Source organism: Eubalaena glacialis, chromosome 4 (genome assembly GCF_028564815.1).
Source record: "Eubalaena glacialis isolate mEubGla1 chromosome 4, mEubGla1.1.hap2.+ XY, whole genome shotgun sequence".
NCBI lineage: Eukaryota > Metazoa > Chordata > Mammalia > Artiodactyla > Balaenidae > Eubalaena > Eubalaena glacialis.
Window position 1 is genome coordinate 153289048 of NC_083719.1, and position 22607 is coordinate 153311654.

At 48.6% G+C, this 22607-nt stretch overlaps 1 protein-coding gene and 1 non-coding gene across 3 annotated transcripts in view; both read right to left on the reverse strand.

The window, feature by feature from the left end:
* Window positions 1-22607, reverse strand: part of SH3PXD2B (SH3 and PX domains 2B) — a 110673-nt gene that overhangs the window by 65221 nt on the left and 22845 nt on the right. For both annotated transcript variants that reach the window (XM_061189933.1, XM_061189934.1), the window contains exons 2-3: window positions 14234-14314; window positions 490-565 (exon numbers count right to left, since the gene is read on the reverse strand). In XM_061189933.1, the coding sequence (XP_061045916.1) occupies window positions 490-565; window positions 14234-14314 (157 nt within the window). The remainder of the gene's footprint in view (window positions 1-489; window positions 566-14233; window positions 14315-22607) is intronic.
* On the reverse strand, window positions 14018-14124 carry LOC133091570 (U6 spliceosomal RNA). Its single transcript, XR_009700914.1, has one exon. It is a non-coding gene; the product is annotated as a U6 spliceosomal RNA (small nuclear RNA).

Consider the following 22607-nt stretch of genomic DNA (forward strand, 5'->3'; position numbering starts at 1 on the left):
ACACAGGGGGTGCGGTGGGGGGCTGGGATGAATTGGGAGATTGGGATTGACATATATACGCTAATATGTATAAAATAGGTAACAAATAAGAACCTGCTGTGTAGCACAGGGAACTCCACTTTGTTGTACGGTAGAAACTAACACAACATTGTAAAACAACTATACCCCAATTAAAAAAAAAGAAAGAAAACAAATACAGTAGCCATTATAATAGATGCCACTCACTGCACAAACTGTATGACCTTGAATTATTCTCATTTTAGAGATGGGAGAAACCGAGGTATCCCAGAAGTGAAGTGTCTTGCCTAAGGTCAAGCAGCTGGTAAATAGCATAGCATCTAACTCCAAAGCCCATATTCTTAGGCACTGATTTCAACAAATGACTGAGGTCTGGTCACTGGGACAATGCCTCAAGGAGGAGGAGGGGAGAGATCTGAGAGCTGTGTTGGGAGCCCAGAGGCCCCATCTGAGAGCATGTGTCTCACTTACCTGGAAGAAAGGGAATGATCCGCTGTTTGGGGTCCTTCTGTCCTCCTTCCATGGGAAATTTGTCCAACATCTGCATCTAAATGGGGAGAATAACAAAAAAATATGATAAATGCATCTCTGACGTTTTAAAGGAATTATGTGAACTGTGTGATTCGATATATAAAAGCTCACTTTGTTCAGCTTTTCAGAAACCCCAACTAATGGGGAAGCCAGTGTCAACTGGACCTAGGATATCCATGTAAACAATTCTCTAGGTCCACAGCTGCCAGACTAGTGAAGGCTCAGAGCTGGGAGGGACCATTCTCAGTTTCCCCGGGCGCTCCAGCCACAGGACCTGAAGCGTGAACAACATCCCCAGAGCCCCCAGAATTCCACAGACGGCAGGTCATCCTGTTTCCTAAGAACTGCCAGGCTGTGTTCAGGAACAAACTATGGAGACTCAATTAATCTGGTTAGGTCTATACCTGCGAGATCATGACACGCCCCTGCCCCACTAAGAATTCCCCAGGCTGGCTCAGCTCCATGCCTGGCTCTGTGTCAGGCACATGGGGTGCAGCGATGAAAAGATTCAGTGTCTAGAGAGAGACTGAAAAGTAAAATGGTCATTGCAGGGTGGTGTAGGAAGCACCTAGAGAGGTAGGTGCAGGCTTGCTGTGGGGCTAGAGGAAGCACAGGGATGGGGCACCCAAAACGAAAACCTTTCATGTTTTCTGATAACATTAAATGCCTCTCTGACATTTTAAGGAATAAATGTGAAGTATCTGACTGGATATACAAAATCACCAGGATCTGCTACTTGTGGTCGGGGGAAGTGACATACCTCGGGCCTCATCCTTAGTTGGCCATAATGATACCAACTGCCAACATGGCTTTACAGATTAAACCTGGGCTGTGTGTTCATTAATGCTGTCACCAGATTTCTGGTTCTTCTCCTGAGCGCTTGATAGATTTGTACGTCCCCACCCCCTTGAAGTGGGAGACGTGGCCAATTAAATGTGAGCAGGAGAGACATGGCTCACTTTGGGGTGGAAGAGTTAGGAGTGGTGCTTGATTCACCACTCTTCATTTCCATCTGCCACGTGATGGCCATGCTCCAGAGTGTGGCTTCTCTGCCAGCAAGGGTCCAGAGCCCCCAACAACCTCTGATGGACATGTAGCCCGAGTGAGAAATAAACCCTGTGTACAGTGAGGCTAGTTGTCATAGCAGCATATCGTAACCCATCCTGATTAGTATATGGGCCCAGGATTCAAGCAGAAGAAAAGGGAGTCCTGAGCCTCCTGAAGTGACGGCTGAATGTGAGAGGTCTGCCCATCATTTTATCTCAAGGAGAAAGTCACCCTGGCACTCAAGATGTGTTCCTCTGGATGTGGAGAAAAGGGAACCCTTGTGCCCTGTTGGTGGGAATGTAAATTGATGCAGCCACCATGGAAGACAGTATGGAGGTTCCTCAAGAATCTAAAAATAGAACTACCATATGATCTAGCAATCCCACTCCTGGGTATATATTGAAGAAGATACATGCACCCCAGCGTTCATAGCAGCACTATTTACAATAGCGAAGACATGGAAGCAACCTAAATGCCCATCACTAGACAACTGGATTAAGAAGCAATAAAAATAAAAACAAATTCACGAGAGGAAAAAAAGAAAAAGAAGATGTGGTGTGTGTGTGTGTGTGTACACACATATACGTATACACACACACACACATATACATACAATGGAATATTACTCAGCCATAAAGAATGAAATTCTGCCATCTGCAGCAACATGGATGCACCTAGAGAATATTATGCTTAGTGAAATAAGTCAGAGAAAGACAAATACTATATGATATCACTTATATGTGGAATCTAAAAAATAAAACAAATGAATGTTTATGCAAAACAGAAACAGACTCACAGACATAGAAAACAAACTTGTAGTTACCAAAGGCGAAAGGGAAGGGAGGAGGGACAAATTAGGGGTATAGGATTAACAGATAGTAACTACTATGTATAAAATAGATAAGGAACAAGGATGTACTGTACAGCACAGGGAATTATAGCCATTATCTTCTAATAACCTATAGTGGAGTATAATCTACAAAAATACTGAATCACTATGTTATACACCTAAAACTAACATAACATTGTAAATCAGCTATATTTCAATTAAAAAAAAAAAAAGATGTATCCCTCTGATAGCATAAAAGCAGCTTCGAATAGCTTGGAGAAATAAGCACAGCTATGGTGTAGGGGGAGGGAGGAGAGACCTGAAGTGGGAGAGAAGAGAAACAAGTTTACATGCCAAGCACGGGTTAGATTCTTTAGACACATCCTCTTACGAAATCTGCAGAATACCCCTTCAAGGTGGACATTATTATCCAGGGAACTGAAGTCCAGAGGAGTGAAGAAATCTGCCATGGGCCTGCAGCCAGCAAGGGGCAGGGCCAGCGACAGAAGCCCACGGCTTCTCTGCCATTGCATCACCCGCCTCTGAGACGCTACGAAGGCAATTAAAAAGGATTGCTCCCCAGCACTCAGGAAACAGGGCCATTTATCCAGGCTGGAGCTCCCTGCCTCCTTAGCACTGTTTTATGTGACACCCCTGCGTAGGAGGGTCAGACTCAGCTTGGCTGGCAACCCTAAAGGGCTGCCCATGAGGCTGTGGTTTTATTTGTGATTTCCAACTGGCCCCTATTCTGTGCTGTGCGGTGATGGGGAAATGCTTGGTTCACCATCATTCAGCAGCTGGTGAGGCCACAGTGGGCCTTGTTGGAAAGGGAGGCTTCCCTTTTTGAATCCAGGAGCTTTTCAATGCTGGCACATAGTAGGCACTCAATAAAAATTGGCTAAACCAATGAATGCACCTGAGTGAAATTTGGGGGTGGGGGCAGCTTCAGATGTTTGCTGAGTACGTCCGATTAATAATATTCACGTTACTAATATTAAATAATAATTAGTAACCACTACTAACTGGTTTGACTGTTTACAGTTAATCCTTCTCAGACATATGATTTTATCTGTCCTTCATAATAATCCCGTGAAAGCAATGAACAACCCCCATGTCACAGAGGGAGAAACTGGGGAGCAGGACACAATGAACTGCTTGAGGTCACACAGCTAAGAGGTGGTCCAGCCAGTTCAAGTATCTTAATCTAAATCCCATTCTTATCCCCTAAGATCACTCTCTTAGGCAGCTTCGGAGTGTCACATGAGCATGAAAAATCAGCCTGAGACCAGGTAAGTTTCATATTCCATGCACAGGCAAACAGTATGCTTCTTTTTTAAAAGCAGGGTAATTAATCAATCTTAGCTGCAGCATCGTTTTAGAGATTTATAGGTTTGGCCTAACACTACCTTCTTTTTTCCTTCTCAATTTTATTTGTGAAGACAATGTTGGAACACCAATCAGGGGCACTATTTTTTTTTTAAAGGTATACCCCAGTCATCTGTCCACTGTACCCCGCTTATATGCGCTCTCCCGGGTTCCTGTTGAGCCCCTATCTGAATGTGCACACACCGGCTAAAGAAGCCCTGCCCAGCACTGTATTTCCCTGTGGTCTTCACAGCTCTGTCTTAGAGAGTTACTCTCTCACCCTGTGTCCTCACTTGCTTCTATCCAGATAAGCGGAGCTCAAAGAGCTGCAGTGTCTCCCCAAGTGTTATTAATTTGAGGCAGCAGACCTGGGTTTAATGTTGCAAACTCTAACCACAGACATTATCCCTGGGGACCAGACAGCCCTGGGGTTTAATCCGAATGATTCCTCATGCCAGCTGTGTGTCCTTGGTGAGAGACCTCGCCTGATGAGTCTGACTCACCACCTGCAGAATGACAGACACAGCCTGCCGGGCAGCGTGGTTGTGTAAATGAATGCTGGACGTGAACTGTACGTGGGGATGCCCTGGGTGCTCAACAAGAAATGCCCCCTCCTTGCACTCTGCCCACAATGAATGTTATTCTGAGAATTATTTGGGAAAAATTTTCAGTATTTAATGAGACTGCGTGTGTGTTTTTGTGTTGAGTATACATAACATAAAATCGATCATTTCAACCATTTGAAGTGTACAATTTAGCGGCATTAACTACATTGTTGTGCAACCATCACCTCTCTCCATCTCCGGAACCTCTACATCATCCCACACTGAAACTCTATATCCATTAAACACTAACTCCCCATTCCTCTCCTCCAGCCCTTGGCAACCACCATCCTACTTTCTATCTCTATAAATCTGACTATTCTTGGCACTGCATATAAGTATTTGTCCTTTGTGTATGGCTTATTTCACTTAGAATAATGTCTTCAAGGTTCATCCGTTTCATAATATGTGCTGGAATTTCCTTCCTTCCATTCATTCATTCATTCATTCATTCATTTATTTATGGCTGTGTTGGGTCTTCGTTTCTGTGCAAGGGCTTTCTCTAGTTGCGGCGAGCGGGGGCCACTCTTCATCGCGGTGCACGGGCCTCTCACTGTCACGGCCTCTCTTGTTGCGGAGCACAGGCTCCAGACGCGCAAGCTCAGTAGTTGTGGCTCACGGGCCCAGTTGCTCCGCGGCATGTGGGATCTTCCCAGACCAGGGCTTGAACCCGTGTCGCCTGCATTGGCAGGCAGATTCTCAACCACTGCGCCACCAGGGAAACCCCTCCTTCCTTTTTAAGGCTGAATAATATTCCACAATGAGGCTGTGTTTTAAGGTTGGTAAAATTCCTCCGACTACCCAGGTCTCCTCAGTGGCCAGAGCTGGGCTTTCCAATAGAACTTTCTACGATGATGGAGATATTCTATATCTGTGCTGTCCCTTATGGCAGCCACCAGCCCTGGACGGCTACTGAGCACTTGAAATGTGGCTCCTGCGACTGAGGAGCTGAAGTTTTAATTTTATTTAATTTTAATTAACTTAAATGTACATTTAAATAGCCTCACGTGACTAGTGGCACAGGGCTGGACTCATTCTCCTCTTTTAGCCATATCTAGCTTTATTTCATTTTATCATCCCATCAATGGTAACTGCAATCTGTATGACTGCTATTCGCAAGGACAGGTGATCAGAGGCCTGCGAGCTATTTTGTTTTTGGTCTTAGCGTGTCTGGGTTCACAGGCCACAAGCTGCTTCTATCCAGGAAACTGTCACACTTGGCACTCACAGGCTTTGAAACAGACATGGGTGGCATTCCAGACCCTCTGCAGGGACCCCCAGACCCGGGATGTCTGCAGCAGCAGGACCAGAGGCATGCCGGGCAAAGTCCAACTGCAGACGGTATCCTTGGAAACTGGAAAGTCCACACCCCTCCCCCCAGATAATAAAAGGAAGTTGGGCTGAGGGTGCAGAGGACTGAAAATTGAGGAGGAAAGTGAGTCAGTCTTGGGGGGTAGGAAGGGAGGGGGAGCCACGTCAAGCTGCCACATCACAAGGGGAACGAGAGAACACTCCATCAGCAGTTTTTAAGACACAGCTTGTGGTGGAGGGAGAGGAGACAGGCTGTCCAAGGAAAATACCGTGGAGGCTGGCGTGGAGGTCCACACGTGGTTCGTGTTAGCGGCAGGCTGGACTTGGAGAGGCTTCCTCCCTCACTATGACAAAGGCCCCGCGTCCCAGAAGAGCAAGAGCAGGCAGTGCAGACGGGCCAGGGTGACCATCGTGGGCAGCTGCAGGCTGGCGGGGAGTCGCGTGGTTCTCAGAGCAGAACACGACAACATACCTGGGCCTGCTCTACAGCACATGGTTGGCTGTCTTTGGGGACTCTGTCCCCTCAATGAGCTGCTTTGTCTAAATGTCGGCATGCCCCTGGACATGCCCCTTGGAGCCTGCCGCCCCTCCTTGTCCGTCCACTTCTTTCCTCCTTGCTGTCCCTCCCAGTCAGGGCAGCATGTTCTCAGCCCGACCCCCTTACTGGGCTGCCCGGTGGCCTGCCCCGCCCCCTCACTGGTACGTGGTAGGCACTTGGGATATATTTATGCAAAGAATGAATGAATCAATGGATGAACAAATGAATGAAAAAGTGGTTAATTGGTTTGGTCAGCCATTGTCTAGGAGAGGAGAAATTATGTTCCAGGTGGCGGCAACAGGACCTGCATTGGGCCTTGGACGCAACTGACTAACACACCTTGCCTCTTTCTGTTTTCCAAATAAAGAATTGCAGTTGCCCCTCCATATCCTTGGGTTCCACATCTGCAGATTCAACCAATGGCAGATCAAAAATATTCGGGGGGGGAAAAACTTCCAGAAAGTTCCAAAACAGCAAAACTTGATTCTGCCATGGCTGGCAACTATTTACATAGCACTTACCTTGTATTTACATAGCATTTATATCGTATTAGGTATTATAAGTAATCTAGAGATGATTTAAAGTATACAGGAGGATGATATAAGCAAATACTATGCCATTTAACATGAGGGACTTGAGCATCGTCAGATTTTGGTATCTGTTGGGCGGGGGGCATGAAGGGGGTGGTGCTGGAACCAATTCCCCCAGGGATACCAAGGGATGACTGTGCCGTGTGAAAAAAAGGCAGCTACCATATTTTCTCAGCTCTATACCATCAATATGGCAATGGCTTTTCAGATGGAAGGGAACAAATATTCCATTAAGCGTATAAAACATGTGGGAGGCACACCCCAATTTCAGAAGATAATGTCTGGGGAAAAGAGTGTGTCTCAGGGTCCAGCAAAGGCAGTATTTGGGTACAGATGGTTGGTGGAATCCTAGGCCAGGTGTTGACTAGGAGCTCGCTGGGATGTCTTCCCAGCTGGGCAAGGCCCGCCTAGGGAGCGAGAACTTCAGCCCCGCCCCTCCTACACCTGCTCCCAGAAAAGACGGGAGAATACACTCTCTTCCCCTTGGCTTCTGCGGTGGAGCCTGGGGGCTTCTGGGCAGACAGTCCCCAAAGCTCATTAAGTGCATCTGGGGCTACCAAACTCTCAGAAGGGGTACAGGCCAGTTCTCTCTCAACAGAAACTGGAAACAAACGATGTTTGCTGTGTGACCTGGGACAGCCTCTCCTGTCTCCGGATCTCGGTTCCCTTCTCTGGGGAAAAACAAAGGCACAGATGAAGATGCCGCCTCCGGCTTGCCTTCAGCTCTGTGATGTGCTGCATTTGGGAAACGGATACCCCGGAAAGCCCCCGTGCCTGGAAGCAGTCCCCTAAGCATGGAGTGTTCCTGCTTACAGGACACATGTCATTGGTGCTCCCCTCGAGAACTCCCTGCCGGGCAGGGTGACCCAGCTGGCTCTGTGCATCCCCCTCGCGCCACCCCCGCTGTCGGAATTCTGCAAGATGCCCAGCTCACGGTCCTGCTCTCTCACACTTCTGCACCTTTGCACACATGGTTTCCTCTGTGTGGGATGCCCTCCCTCATCCTGTCAGTGGGGCAACTCCTTACTCATTATCAAGACCCTGCTCAGATGTCACCTCCTCCAGGAAGCAAGCCCTGCCTGAGTTCCCTGGCTGGCACAGAGGACACTCTTTGAACACTTGCAAACATTTCACTGTGCCCTCTGTGAGGGCAGCCCTGGCTCCAGGGATGACCATGACCCTCGGCCTGGGGGATGCAATGAACTAGTGGGAAAACTCAGAGGGCAAAGGTCACATGGCACAGGGTAAAGCGGACCCGTCACACATCCGAGGCGTGTCTGTGCAGGGCTCGTGTTCTGCTCAGAGCAGTCCTCTGCAGGATAGACTATGCCTGCATCTCACAAGGAGGTGCCGAATGGGCCTTCAGAGGACAGAACTCTAAGAGTAGACAGATTCGAAGGCAATCCTGGACCTCCGGGAGGCAGGAGCACAGGCTTCAGACTCAACCACACCTGGGCCTGAGTCCAGCCATGCTCCTTTTTAGGCACGTGACTCTGCCTCTCTGAGCTTCCCTTCCCCCATCTGTGACGTGGACACAACACTGACTTCACGCCTGTAAGTGAGGACTAAATGCGACAGCGTACAAATGGACGTCTAGTGCATTTTAGTAAACAGTCGCCGATATTGTTATGACGTCATTCAACCAACCACATTTCCGCTAGGCGCTGCCCTCAGCTCTCCAGGCATTCCTGTCCCCGCCCAGTGCCCTGTTCGGAGGCCAGCTCCCTCTGTTACACTCTGATGGACTCTCCAGAGTGTGCCCAGATGAGGGCAGAAAGGGAGGTTCAGAGAGGCTGAGGGCCCTGCCCAAGGCCACACAGCCAGTCAGACAGAGGGCTGGGACTTGACACCAGGTCTTCCCACTCCAAGCCCAGGGCTCTACCGCCTGCGCCCTCACGTGAGTGACACATGTTGCCAGATGTTAACCAGTAGTGGTGGGCAGGACTATCAGAGTCTAGCCTTCCTAAGACAAGAGAGTTGGGAAATCATATCAGAAGGTGATCTGTCAGAAAGGGGACCTTCTTGCTGGTGACTGTGAGTTTCTTTTCCCATGAAGGAGCCTGAGTCATGCTCCTTCCTTCTACACCAGCGGTCTCTCTGCAGACTGTTTCCTCTGCCTGAGTGTCCTGCCCCCACCAGAGGGGACATTTACTTTTTTGTCATCTACAGGTTATTTTCCCTTCTTTGGCAGCACGTCTCTGATTTCCTCTGGGGAATCTTCTACTCCTCTATTAGTCAGCATGGATGTGATGCTGATTCTACTCCAGTTCCTGGGCTGGCCCTGACTGGCCTGGCCATTACCCAAGATGAACCAATGAGACTTGTGCTGAAACCGTTGGGGTGTTCTCTTTTTCCCTGAAGTCACTGAGCTGACCGCTGGATACAGCTGGCTGGGAGCTGTGGCTGCCACCATACCAGACAACACCCTGCCTGGACACAGAGGAGACCAAGAAGTGCAGAAAGGCAGGTCCTGGTTGACCCTGTGGCCCCTAGATCCAGCCATACCTGAAGCCAAGTACCCTTAGTCTTCTCAGTTCCATTTAGCGAATCAATGTAATTTTTGAATAATCCATATGGACTGGGTTTCTGTCATCTACAACTAAAACACTTCTGACTAAAACAAGGTCTCATAGCCAGGAAGTGGCAGCATTTGGATAAAAGCCCAGGGTCTTAACCACTCTATTAAACTGGCATCACCGCCTGCTCTAATCTTCATGCCAGTTCCTAGCAGCAACCCACGCCTATCAATAATCCCAACAACTGACATTAGCTCAGGGCTCGACAGCCCAGAATCTGCTCTCACACACATCATCACTTTTTTACAAAAAGAAATTGAGATCTACTTCACATACCATAAAATGCATCCTTTTAAAGTGTTCAATTCAGTGGGTTTTAGCATATTCCCAAGGTTGTGCAACCATGACCACTATCTAATTCCAGAACATTTTCATCACCCTAAAAAGACACCCAGTTCCCAGTAACAGTCTCTCCTCCTTTCTCCCTCCCCCCAGCTCCTGGCAACCACTAATCTGCTTTCTGTCTCTATGGATTTGCCTCTTCCGGACACACATCATCACTTTTAACTCCAAAGGAGCCTTGTGAAGTAGCCACTTGTAAGAGCAGCACTGCACAGCAGAGTGACCAAGACTGTGGACCCTGGTGTTGCCTGCCCAGCTTCAAATCCGAGTTCTAACGCTCATCGGCTGTGTGACCTTGGGCAAATGACTTAACCTTTCTGAGCCTGGGCTTCTTCATCTGTATCATTTGATAAGCTTGACATGAGGATTAAATGAGTCACTACATCTTGATGCTGAGGAGGCAGTACCTCAGGAATGCCAGCTGTTTCCTTATCATCACCCCCATGCTACCGATGAAGAAATCACAATCAGGCACAGAGGGGTTAAGGGGTGTGCCCATGGCCACACAGAACAGGTGGCTGGGCCCCAAGTCTCCTGACTGAGTTGTCTGCTGTTTCCATTACGCCACACTGGCCGAGCTGTTCCTCCACGAAAGCTTGACCCTCCCCATACTCTGAGCCAAGTTACTTCTGCAAAAACCAAGGCTACTCGCCAGACAGGGAGGGAGGGGAGGGTGGAATCACGAAATCATCCAACTTCAGGGTGTCGCAGCCCCACACGGGCCGGCCTCCTTGCCTGGTCCCTGGGATCAGCCCCTTCTTCCAGCTTCCCTCTCTCAGGTGCGGGGCTGGGGGGCGGGGCAGGCCATTTCCAGGACCGCAGGACCCTCTGGAATTCCAGGACTCTCCCACTCCAGTTGCCCATCTGGGACTCTTTAAAGCTGGCTTAAGCCCTGTCTTTAGAAGACTTTGTTACAGGAGGGGAGTCTAAGGCAGCTATTTATGTTGCAGCAGACCTCCAATTCTTACTAATTATGCTGGGGTTGGAGGGAAGGAAACCTCGCTTTTAAGTTCTGGTAGAAATAAGAAAGCTGAGTTAGAACAGGAGAGTGGAGGGAATGCAGGCTTCAGACCAGGATGCCTTGTGATCCAACCTTGGCTCGAAAATGTTCCCAAACAATGTCACCTTGGGCAAATCTCATGTGAGCAGAGCGATAGCAGATGACAGCTAACGCTTACTGAGCAAGGCACACACAACTGACTGAACTGTCACGACAGACGTGAGCAAAGTGCTTTCATTCTTAATACAGTATGTGGATGGGGAAACTGAGGCTCAGAAACATACAGCGGTGACACTGAGCTGAGACCTGAAAACACAAAGCTGAGATGTGAGTGAACCCAGGTTTGCCTAACCCCAGAAGTCAAGGTCTGAAGCCCTGGGCGAGGCTGGAATAGGGAACTCGGTAACACAGTCAAGTTCCCCACACACTGCCTGGCCCACAGGCTGCCAAAGGGCAGCAGTGAACATTTCTATCCGTGCCACCAGGGCCTCCTGCCCACCCTCTTCTCATTGAACCTCCTCCTCTAGATGATGCTGTCCCACCCGCCCCACCCCTCTGGCCACAGCTAGCAGGCTCGGGGGTTGGACTCTGACCCAGGATGCTGACACTCAGATGCTCTCTCCCAGAGACTGGAGCCGAACCCACCAACTCCAGTGCCTCGACACAGGGAAGGGCACTTCAACTTGGGGACTGAAGGTGCTGTTTGGGGGATGCGGGCCAACGGGCCAGCGGAAGAAGCTGGTCCAGAGGGGCTGGCGGGAAAGGCAGCAGGTTCGATGGGAGAGCTTGTGGCCACGTGACACACGGCCCGGGAGCTGCCAGGCTTCCGGTGGGTCATTCTGTTGCTGGTTCCGGGCCCCTGTGAGGCCGGCTGTACTCCTGGCTCTGGTTTCCATCTGGTTTCTGCCTAAGCTAGTTGAGTGGGTGTCTGCTCTTTGGATGCCAATAATCCCTAGGCTAGCAATCACCCATGTCACTCATCTCTGCCCCCTCTGTTCCTTCTTGGAAGCATCAGGCAGGCAAGAGGCCTCTGAAAGCAAAAATATAGGTAGCACCGCCGCCCGTGTAACATAGACCCTCGGTGCACGAAAAATCAGTCTAGCAACTTGCAAAATATTTACCCAACACCCACACTCTAAAGACCTGCCGAAATCGATCTACATAAATCACCCTTGCGTCTGGGCAAGAGGGTATGGATCTCTGTCTTTCTCAGGGAGGACCACGTTCGGAGGTGCTGGGCATTACTGCTATCATCTTTCCTGCCTTTCCTCCAGGGTCAGCCCTTCCCCCGCCCATGCCCGTGTCTGCTCCTGCCAAGTCCCTTTTAGATGGTATCTTAACATCTTTAACATAGAGCCTCTTTGGGTATTGACATTTGGTACATGTTAGCTGCGGACCAGAAGAAAAATATCACTTGTATATGATACTGTTTGGTTTGTTGCATAGTGAACACAAAACATCACTTATGAGTTCATTACATATTAAGTAATTAGGTAACTGGTGTCAACTGCTGTCCAGCATGCAATGACTCTTGGCAATTTATAATGTAGATTGTTTGGTGATACTGGGGAAACAGGTTAGGAGCACATTATTATCTCCCCTCCCCCTTTTAAAATATTGGAACACAGGCTCTGAAAATTCTCTATTTGACATTTTTAGGAACAGATTAGGTCTGTTCAACCAAGGATGGCGGTGGTTAATGTCACCTCCAGAGAGAACATGGAAGGCAGAAAGACAGGCTGGTGCGTGGAGGACCCGGGCTGTCTCCTGATGTCCCCACAATGCCTTCTCTACATCTGATCACAGCTGTTCTCTCCAGGTCTCAGTCCCCACCCCCCTGACTGAGAGGCAGAGCAGGGACCGGATAAGCCCACTGGCCATCACATTCCTCAACCATACTGACTGGCTTCGAGATGAGCCTATGAAACACAACACTGTGTTTGCTGGGACTTCTGCAAAGTGACCTTTCACTCTTTCCTGCTAAGTGTGAGCCCAGAGCATTTTGCAACCATGTGGGATCTGAGGATAAAGCCAACATCAGGGAACTGGGAATTCAGAACAAGAGGAAGAAGCTGGGTGAGAGGACACAGAGGAGAACCCTGTATCAAGCTGCACCTGAAGCCTGCCAGTTTCCTTCTCCCAGGACCTTCTGTCACACCAGCCCCCTAAATCCCCCCCATCTATGTAGGCCAGTTTGAGCTGGGTTTCTGTCCCTTGCAACCAAAGGATCCTAACCGGTACACAGAGGGAAAGAAGACAGTCATCTCGATGAGGCCTTACGTTGGCCTGTGAGGTACGTGAGCCCCTCACCAAGTGGCAGGGAACACTCATGGATTCAGGAAGCCGGGCAAGTTCCCATCTCCTCCTGAGGTCTGTGTTTTCTAAAGAACTTTGTTCCATCATATCAGGCACTGTGACTTTTCATGACACACTTGCTTTGAGTTGCTGGCCTTTGGTGACGTCAGGATAACGCTGCTGACCCATGGATTAGAGATCTTTTACCCGACTGGGGAGGGGCGTACACAGAGCCGTCCACATAGGCTCCCTGTGAGACTGGTGGTGCTCAGGGGGGTTATAGGTCATTCCTTCGTTCGTTTGTTCGTTCATTCATTCATTCATTCATTCATTCACCAAACATTGACTGGATACATACAGTGTCCTTGAATAAAACATGAAGGAAAGAGAGGATAATGAAGATGTGGTTCCTGCCCATGAGAGTCCTAGTTTAGAGGGGGACAGGCGGACAACTTCAATACAGAGTCAGGACAGAGGGATGCAGAGCTGTGGGGTGCAGAAGAGGTGGCCTTCGCTGGCCAGGGAATGAAGTCAGACCAGGCTTCCCAGAGGATGAGACAACGAGGGGGCTGGAGGGTGCAGGAGGTGTTCCAGGTGAGGAAGAGCTAATGCAAAGGCCTCAGAGGAGAGGAGAAGGCGAGCATGGTGCCCTCAGAGCACGGCAGGCATTTTAGGAGCTGAGCAAGGAGCCTGATGGGGAGAGGAGGCCAAGGTGAGGCAACAGACGTGGGTCTGTCTTGAGAGCAGAACAGGGCCACGAGGTCGGAACACACTCAACAACTGAACTCACCAGCAAACACGATTACACAAGTTCAAGATCTGCACTTCAAAGCCAACAGAAACGATCTCCAGATTAGCCTCCGTTCTACAGCAGTCAACAGGAGGCTTTCTTTTATTTGGAAAATATTGAATATCAAAGCATAAAGCAATACAGCCCATTACTTATGTCCCCAAAGTGATGGACCCTTTTTTGAAAAATATAGAACGCTCCTCAAATTTGCGTGTCACCCCTGCACAGGGGCCAGGCTAATCTTCTCTACATCATTCCAATTTTACTATATGTGCTGCTGAGGTGAGTACATAGACATCATTTTAAACAAGAACACTGTGGCTCTGAAGTCAAAGTGGAAAGTAAGTCCAAATAAACTCTTTCCCACCTTGCAGCTCACCGGAGACCCCAAATCCTTACCTGGAGATCAAAGAATTTGCTGTAGCGCCGATAAATGGCCTCCGTGGAGCCGCTGGACCACGTAACACGGATGATGTAGACCTGCAGAGAGGGATGGAGACAGGCGTTAACACCAAGGGGGTCTTTCCATTTCCAGGACTCAAGACCAAAGCAGTTCAGAGTCAGAAAGACCTGGGTTTGAATCTCAGCTCTGCCCCTGACCAGCGGTGTGACTTGGACGGGTTACTTGCTCTCTCTGAGCCCCAGCTTCCTCTTCAATAAAATGGGTCTAATACCCCCACCTCTGAGAGTTGTGCAAAGGATTACATGAAATCAAGTATAGGAAAGCATAAGCACCCTGCTCATCTCAGGAGATGCTGTTACTTTCACAATTTCTTACTCCCCACTCAATTCAGAGAGCCACGGGGCTGGCTATTTTGTCAGCATCATTCTTAAAACTTTGACTTGTCAGAAGTCACAGCAACCTGCGGCTCTTAGCTCTCTTGTATTTCTCATAAGCTAAGCCATCACGCCATCTTCTCCAGTTAGGGCCTGGGCTGAGTCATCTTTTCCCTCTGCATGACAGTTTCTCCATCTGTAAACTGGGTTAACAGCATCTGTTTCCGCTGCCTCCCAGGAGAGTGTGAGGATTCGATTAAGACGGAGGATGGAGAGCCACTTTATAAACCACAGGGCCATGTTTTCAATCTCTGTCACAAGTTACAGCACACACAGAAAATAATACATCGACAACAAATTCGGGCAAACCAAGGTGGCAGCAGGAGGTCACAGCATCTGGCTGGGGGCTCTGGTGGCCCTGGACACCACCTGGATACTCAAGGGATAAGGGATCAGCACATCCATTCCTGGCTTGCACAAAATGATCAGCACATCCATTCCTGGCTTGCACAAATTATCTGTGGTTACAGGGTAATTTTGACACTTAAAACATACATATGTTAAAGCTGTCTGGAAACAGAGAAATGCTGTATAAACACGAGGGGCTAGGTGTTGTTAAAGAGGCCATGGGGGTACACAGGCAGGGCCCCTGCCTCTGTCAGTGGAGGGTGAGCTGGGGAGACAGCACGTGCATAAGTGAAGATAAGTAACATGTGCGCAGTGGACGTCTGTTATTTTTTGCCCGGTACTGATTAACCTTTCTTTCAACCAGAGTGCCTTGACTTCTCTCCTGGGAGCCTCCTTCCCTACCTCAACACAGTCCCTTAGACACCAAGGTGGGTACCACTGTCCACAGTGATTGGTTGAGGAGTGAGCACATGACCCACGCCGGGCCAATCGGAGCCAGTAAGAATCAGCCCTGGGACTTCTGCCCTGACCCCTGAGAAAGATAAGCTCTCTTTCTTTGAGGTTGCTAGGCTGTTAGGATGCAACGTGGAGATGCCAGGGGGCCATCTCATCATCGCTTGGGAGGAGCCTGCCTGAGAATGAGGCCAGTATCAGTAGATTCCTGATGACACAGTCTGACCCTTAGGTCCAGCTTTGCCTGTAGCTCAATCTACTCCTTGTCTGTCCAGTTTCCTGAGCCAGTAAATCCTGGGCCACACCCACACTCTGGGATTATTTTTGAAGCCAGTTTAAGTTGGGTTTCTGACACATGTAATTTAGTCCTGACGGATGCAGGAAGGGGGGCGGGAGAGATCTCTGAAGCTTGAAGTCATCATGGTGTACCTTGAAGGACATGTAGATCTAGACAGCAGGAGAGGAAAGAAGAGACTGTCGATGGTGAGGGGTGATGGTGGAGCAAAGACGAGCTCAGGGAGTATGGGGGACCACGCCTAGCAGTGGTTTCCAAAGCGGTTTTAGACAAAGTCTCTTCCCAAATGAGTTCTTGCTAGGATACCTTCATTCAAAACAGGAAAAGGAGGAGCTATGGGGGGCCAGAGCCAGAGCCCATTGTGAACACCAGGGACTTATGGGAGATTTTTCAGGTGAGAAGAGATGAAAAATGGAAAGACAAATCAAGACAAGATGGGAGGTGCCCTTGAATGCCCAGCTAAGGGGTTCACCAGGAACAACCACTCTAAATCCAACATCTATTTCATTTCAGCGAAGCAAGGCAGGAAGGAAGGCATTTGGACTTTAGACTCACACAATTTCCTAATCCCCAGGGCCTCAGTTTCCATCTGTAAAATGGGGTCATCGAGCCCATCTTACATAGAATTGTGATGATTATCCGAGGTAAAGCTCTCAGCTCCTTGCCTGGCAGACAGAAAAAGTTCAAGAAATCTTAGTACCCTTCACTCTGAGTCCCCAGTGCCTACCCGGCCCCAGTTCAGAAAGATAGACTATTTCAACACCAGGGATTCAGGTATCCTGCCTCCCCCCCCTTGTTTGTGCCCACTAGTCCTGGGTACCTCATAGAGCCAAAAGACAGGGCAGGGCATCCTTTGGGAGGCAGAGTCACCCTGAAAAAGTGATTTTACGACAAAAAGAGCTGTCTCCAAAGCCACCTGAATAGTCATTAGTCTTATTAAAAAGAAAACGGGAATCCCTGGTGGCGCAGTGGTTAAAAATCTGCCTGCCAATGCAGGGGACACGAGTTCGAGCCCTGGTCCAAGAAGATCCCACATGCCGTGGAGCAACTAAGCCCGTGCACCACAACTACTGAGCCCGCGTGCAACAACTACCGAAGCCTGCACACCTAGAGCCCGTGCTCCGCAACAAGAGAAGCCACCGCAATGAGAAGCCCGCACACCGCGACAAAGATCAGCCTCCACTCGCCGCAACTAGAGAAAAGCCCACGCGCAGCAACGAAGAGAAAGAAAGAAAGAGAGAGAGAGAGAAAGAAAGAAAACATCAATTCTGCTTAATCAAGACTCCAGCATGTCGATTTAGAATGGCTCCCATTCATTCATTCACTCTACAACACTTATTAAACACCTCTTGTGTACCAGGCCCTCTGCTAGGTGCTGGGTTACAATGAGCAGGACAGCCTCGGACCCTGCCCTTGGAGAGTGGGAAGATGGGCAATAAACCAGCAGATGAGGAAATATGTATATAATTTAAGTTACAGTAAGTGCTAGGAAGGACCCCAAAGCCTGCTGTGGTTGCGCAAGATGGGGATGGTGGCGGTGGGTGTCTTTGGAAGGGAAGGTCCCTCTGAGGAAGCAGCCTTTGACCTAAGACGTGAAGGATGAGGAGCTGGCTTGGGGAAGAGCTGAGTAAAGTGTATTCCAGACAGAATGAAAAGTTCAAATGAAGACACGCAGGCCGGAAAATGCTTGGAATGTTTGAGGAACCGGAAGACCATTATGGCAGGACAGAGCTGTTAGGGAAGGGGATGTGGCCAGGAGGGGCAGCAGCTGCATCACAAGGGTCTTACAGGGCTTATAGGCCACGGTGAGGGATTTTTATTCTATTGAAGTTTTGAGGGGTGCAGGGGGCTGGGGAGGAGGCGTTTGACATAATTTAATGTATGTTTAAAAAAAATATCCATCTACATGCCTCTGGCTACTGTGTAGAAAATGGTTTTGAAAAGGGGCAGGGAAACTAGCAAGGGGGCTTTTCCATATCTGAAAGGGACCACGGAACTCAGCCAACCCAATGGCCCCACCTTGCAGAAGGGTAAATGGAGTCCCAGAAAATACCTTACCAAAGGTCCCCATCCTGGGGGATGTATAAACAAAGTCTGTATGACTATTTGTGAAGGACAATGCCAATGTGGATTAAAAACAAGAAAAAAATAAAATAAAAGGTCATCAAAGATTTTAAAACCAACCCAAAGCATACACCCATAAACAGAAAAAAAAAAAAAAATTCTGCTTACATAATATGTTCTTGATCTCTTGTTTACAATTTTTAAAAAAATAAATTTATTTATTTAGTTATATTTATTTATTTATTTTTTTAGGTGTGTCACTCTATTTAGGTGTTCTTTCATTTCTGTCAGTAATATTTTGTAGTTTTCTTTTAATTTTTATAAAATTATATTTATCCAGCATTTTAGAATTTTATTTATTTTTTTATACAGCAGGTTCTTATTAGTTATCCATTTTATACATATTAGTGTATATATGTCAATCCCAATCTCCCAATATTTATTTATTTATTTATTTTTGGCTGAGTTGGGTCTTTGTTGCTGCACGTGGGCTTTCTCTAGTTGCAGCAAGCAGGGGCTACTCTTTGTTGCGGTGCATGGGCTTCTTGTTGCAGTGGCTTCTCTTGTTGCAGAGCACGGGCTCTAGGTGTGCGGGCTTCAGTAGTTGTGGCACACGTGCTCAGTAGTTGTGGCTCACGGGCTCTAGAGCGCAGGCTCAGTAGTTGTGGCGCATGGGCTTAGTTGCTCTGTGGGATCTTCCTGGACCAGGGCTCGACCCCATGTCCCCTGCATTGGCAGGCAGATTCTTAACCACTGTGCCACGAAGGAAGCCCTTGTTTACAATTTTTAAAGTTCTGTCCCTATGGTACAAGAACCCTGTAGCAGATCTAACTGGTTTATTGGAATCAACCTCTGAACACAATGTCTGCATTTTTAGGCACAGATCTAACTTTTTGATGAGAATTGTCCCAATGTAGCGCTTTGGCCTTGCCCACGGTTTGGGGGCTGGTGAAAGAGCCAATGTACTGGGTTCTGATGCCAGCCCTGCTGTTGGGTGAAACTCACAAGGTACCAATCTCTCTGGCCACAGTGTCCTTCTCTCTAAAATGAGGACAACAATCTCCCCTGAGGACTCACTGCAATAACTAAGGTACATAGGGCTTTGCCAATGCCCGGCACACATGAGCTGTGCAGTTCGTTTTTCCCTCATGGCAGGTATCTGGTATTCCTCCTTATCTGGTACCTCCTCTCTCCTTTTGGTAATAGCCCCTGATTTCCCTTGGAGGGTCACCTTTCTCCCTCCCCTAGTCTTTGTGATAGGGAGTATCATGTGTCCCAAGCCTGGCCAACCAGAATCTACCAGTCCCTGATCCCAACAATGGTTCAGGGATGGGCACATCACCCAAGCCAGGCTGATGAGACTCAATTCTGGGACTTCTGATGGCATGATCAGGAAAGAGACCCTTTTCCCCACTGCAGTGGTGAGCTGGGAGAACTCCACACCGTGATTTAAGACGTAGAAAGCACAGAAGCAAGCAGAGCTCAGAGGGAGAGAAAAGTGGCATGTCCTGTGACACTGCTTGAACCCCTGCACCCGGCATCCCGGACATTCCACACACACAAGCCCAAACCTTTTTTCTTATTTAAAGTCAGTATGAGTTAGTTTTTGTTACTTGCAACCAAAGCATTCCTAACACATCTGACCTTGGCTTTTGGATTATATCCCAAACCCAGTTAATACCCAGTGGCCTGGTGTTAAGGAATTAAAAGCAGACTTTTTCATAGCGGCATTAGTCACAATAGCCAAAAGGTAGAAACAACCCAAGCGTCCACTGATAGATGAATGGATAAGCAAAATGTGTAACATTATTCAGCCTTAAAAAAGGAAATTCTGACATATGCTACAACATGGATGAACCTTGAGGACATTAAGCTAAGTGAAAAAGACCAGTCACAAAAAGACACATACTGTGTGATTCCACTTATACTAGGTAGTTAGAGTAGTCAAATTCATAGAGACAGAAAGTAGAATGGTGGTTGCCAGAGGCTGGGGAAAGGGGAATGGGGAGTTAGTGCTTAATGGGTTTGGGAAGATGAAAAGAGTTGCGGAGATGGATGGTGGTGATGGCTGTACAACAATGTGAATGTACTTAACGCTACTGAACTGTACACTTAAAAATGGTTGAAATGGTAAAATTTATGTTATGTATATTTTATCACAATTTAAATAAATAAGTAAATAAATAAATAAGCAGATTTCCTTCAGAGATTTACATAGTACATGTCATGCTCCCTGGAAATGACACTTACAACTTTCTCCCTGGTGTAGCCCTCAAAACGCGTGCTACATATGGGAAAAAGAACTTATATCCAGAATATATTTAAAAACAAAAAACAAAAAACACAACTCAACAGTAAGGAAACAACCAACCCAATTACATGATAGACAAAAGATCGGAATAGACACTTCATCAAAGAGGATATATGGGGACCTCCCCGGTGGCGCAGTGGTTAAGAATCCGCCTGCCAATGCAGGGGACACGGGTTCAAGCCCTGGTCCGGGAAGATCCCACATGCCGTGGAGCAACTAAGCCTGTGTGCCACAACTACTGAGCCTGCGCTCTAGAGCCTGCGAGCCACAACTACTGAGCCCACGTGCCACAACCACTGAAGCCTGCAAACCTAGAGCCTGCGCACTGCAACAAAGAGTAGCCCCCACTTGCCACAACTAGAGAAACGCCGCGTGCAGCAACGAAGACCCAACGCAGTCAAAAATAAAATAAATAAATAAATATATTTAAAAAAAAAAAAGAGGATATATGGATGGCAAATAAGTGCATGAGAAGATATTCAACATCATTAGCCATTAGAGAAAGGCAAATTAAAACCATGATGAAGGATCACCACGCATCCATTAGAATGGCTAAGATAAAAAAAAATACTGACAAAAACAAATGCTGACAAAAATGTGGGACCACTGGAACTCTCAGACATTGCTGGTGGGAAAACAAGATGGCACAGCCACTCTGGAAAGATCCTTGATGGATGCTGAACCATGGGGTGAAAGGTTGCTGGAGAAAAGGAGAGTCATACGGGGTGAAGATATCACCCCAGGGATTAGTCTCCCAGCAAAGGGAAAAATGTCCCTTTTCAATGGAGAGATCTGGCGACCACAACTGTAATAGGTGATCAAACCTAGCGTGACCAATAAAAGGGATAATTAGACCCCGAGATGATGCAGTAGGAAGTATACAAAACCTTCTGTCAAGTATTGTCACCAAAATATTTAACCTGAATCTCAAGTCTCTTGACCTAAGTTCCACTTCATAGGAAGTACAGGAGGGAGAGGAGCAAGCTAAATGACACGTAAGGAAACAATCAGATAAATCCAGAATGTGGGATGGTCTACAAGTCTACTCCTAGGGCATAGCTCAAGTGCTACCTCCTCCAGAAAGCCCTCCCTGACTGCTCCCACCCCACCAATATTAGGTTGGGTCTCCCTGGTGCATGTTCCCTTGGCACCTACTCCCCCATCACAAAGTCGACTACACTTTACAGCAACTGCTGACAGCAGGAACCATGCTTGTCTTGTACATACACTGAATGCTGTATGCCCAGCTCTGAGCACAATGGAAAATCTGTACTTTGTGGAAAAAAAATGAGGAAGACACGAAGATGCCAGGAGGTCAAGCCCTCTCTGGCTCCTGTCCTGCTTCACCACAACCCCTCCCTCTGGGAATGAGCAAGCAGAGACCACACTGGTGTTCGAGGGCCACGGAGGAGGCCTTAAACCGGAATTAGCCACCAGCAAAATCCCTTCTTACACAACCTCAGCATCAGGGCCTGCGTGATTTGCAAAGTCTAGACTCCCCAGGTCCGGGTTTCTCACAGGGCCTCTGTGTCAACAGGGCCAGAAGTCCTGGGTTTCTAAACTTCCTCTAAGTCAGCCACGCCAGGGTGCTTGGGGTCGAGGTGGGCAGATGACTGGGTCTTGGTCTCCCCCAAATCCTCGCGAGCTTGCAGGCCAGGCTAATACCTCCCACGTTGTCCTAGTGAGGGATGGAGGCTCAGAAGTGCAGTGACTTGCCTGAGGTCACAGGCTACACAGTGCAGAGCGAGGACTCTGACCCAGGTTACCTCTAACCCTGACGGCCTTGCTGCACCGGGGAATCATGCCCCCACCCAGCAGCTGGGCCACAGTTGGACCAAGGAGATGGCTGCTCATTTTTCTACCTCTTCCTCAGAGCCTGCTGGGAGGCTTTTGAGTTCAGGGCTTAAGAGGGCCTGGATTCACCCTCTGCCTCCATCTCAACTAGCTGTATGGTCTTGGGAAAGCAGTTTTACCTCTCTGCGACACAGCTTCCTGCTCCGTAAAAAACGGGGATCGTAACAGCGTGATGATTAAATGAGAAAATGCATGGAGAGTGCTGGGCTTGGGGCCTGGCACACGGTAAATGTTCCATAAAGAGAAGCTATCATCCTCCTCCTCACTGTGAGCTAAACACAGGGACATAAAGCTGAGGGGACCTCGCCCCTGCTCGTTGTCTCTACAGGTGAGCCTCCTGCAGCCCACCCTTCAGTCCCCATCTGTCCCCATCTCCCCCGGGTGCTGCCTCCTCCACTGTCTTCTCCAGGCCCCAGGGGGGTGCAGAGGGACTGCCCCTCCAGGGCCTGGGAACACAGGCCCAGCTCACCTGAGCCTGGGGCACAGGTCTCCCAGCTGCTGGGTGAGTCAGGGCCCTGATCCCTCCCCACTGGTGTCTGGGGGGAAGACCCTGCCACCTCCCACCCCAACCCTTGGGCCTCAGCCTGAGTGCAGGGGAGCAAATGTTGGGC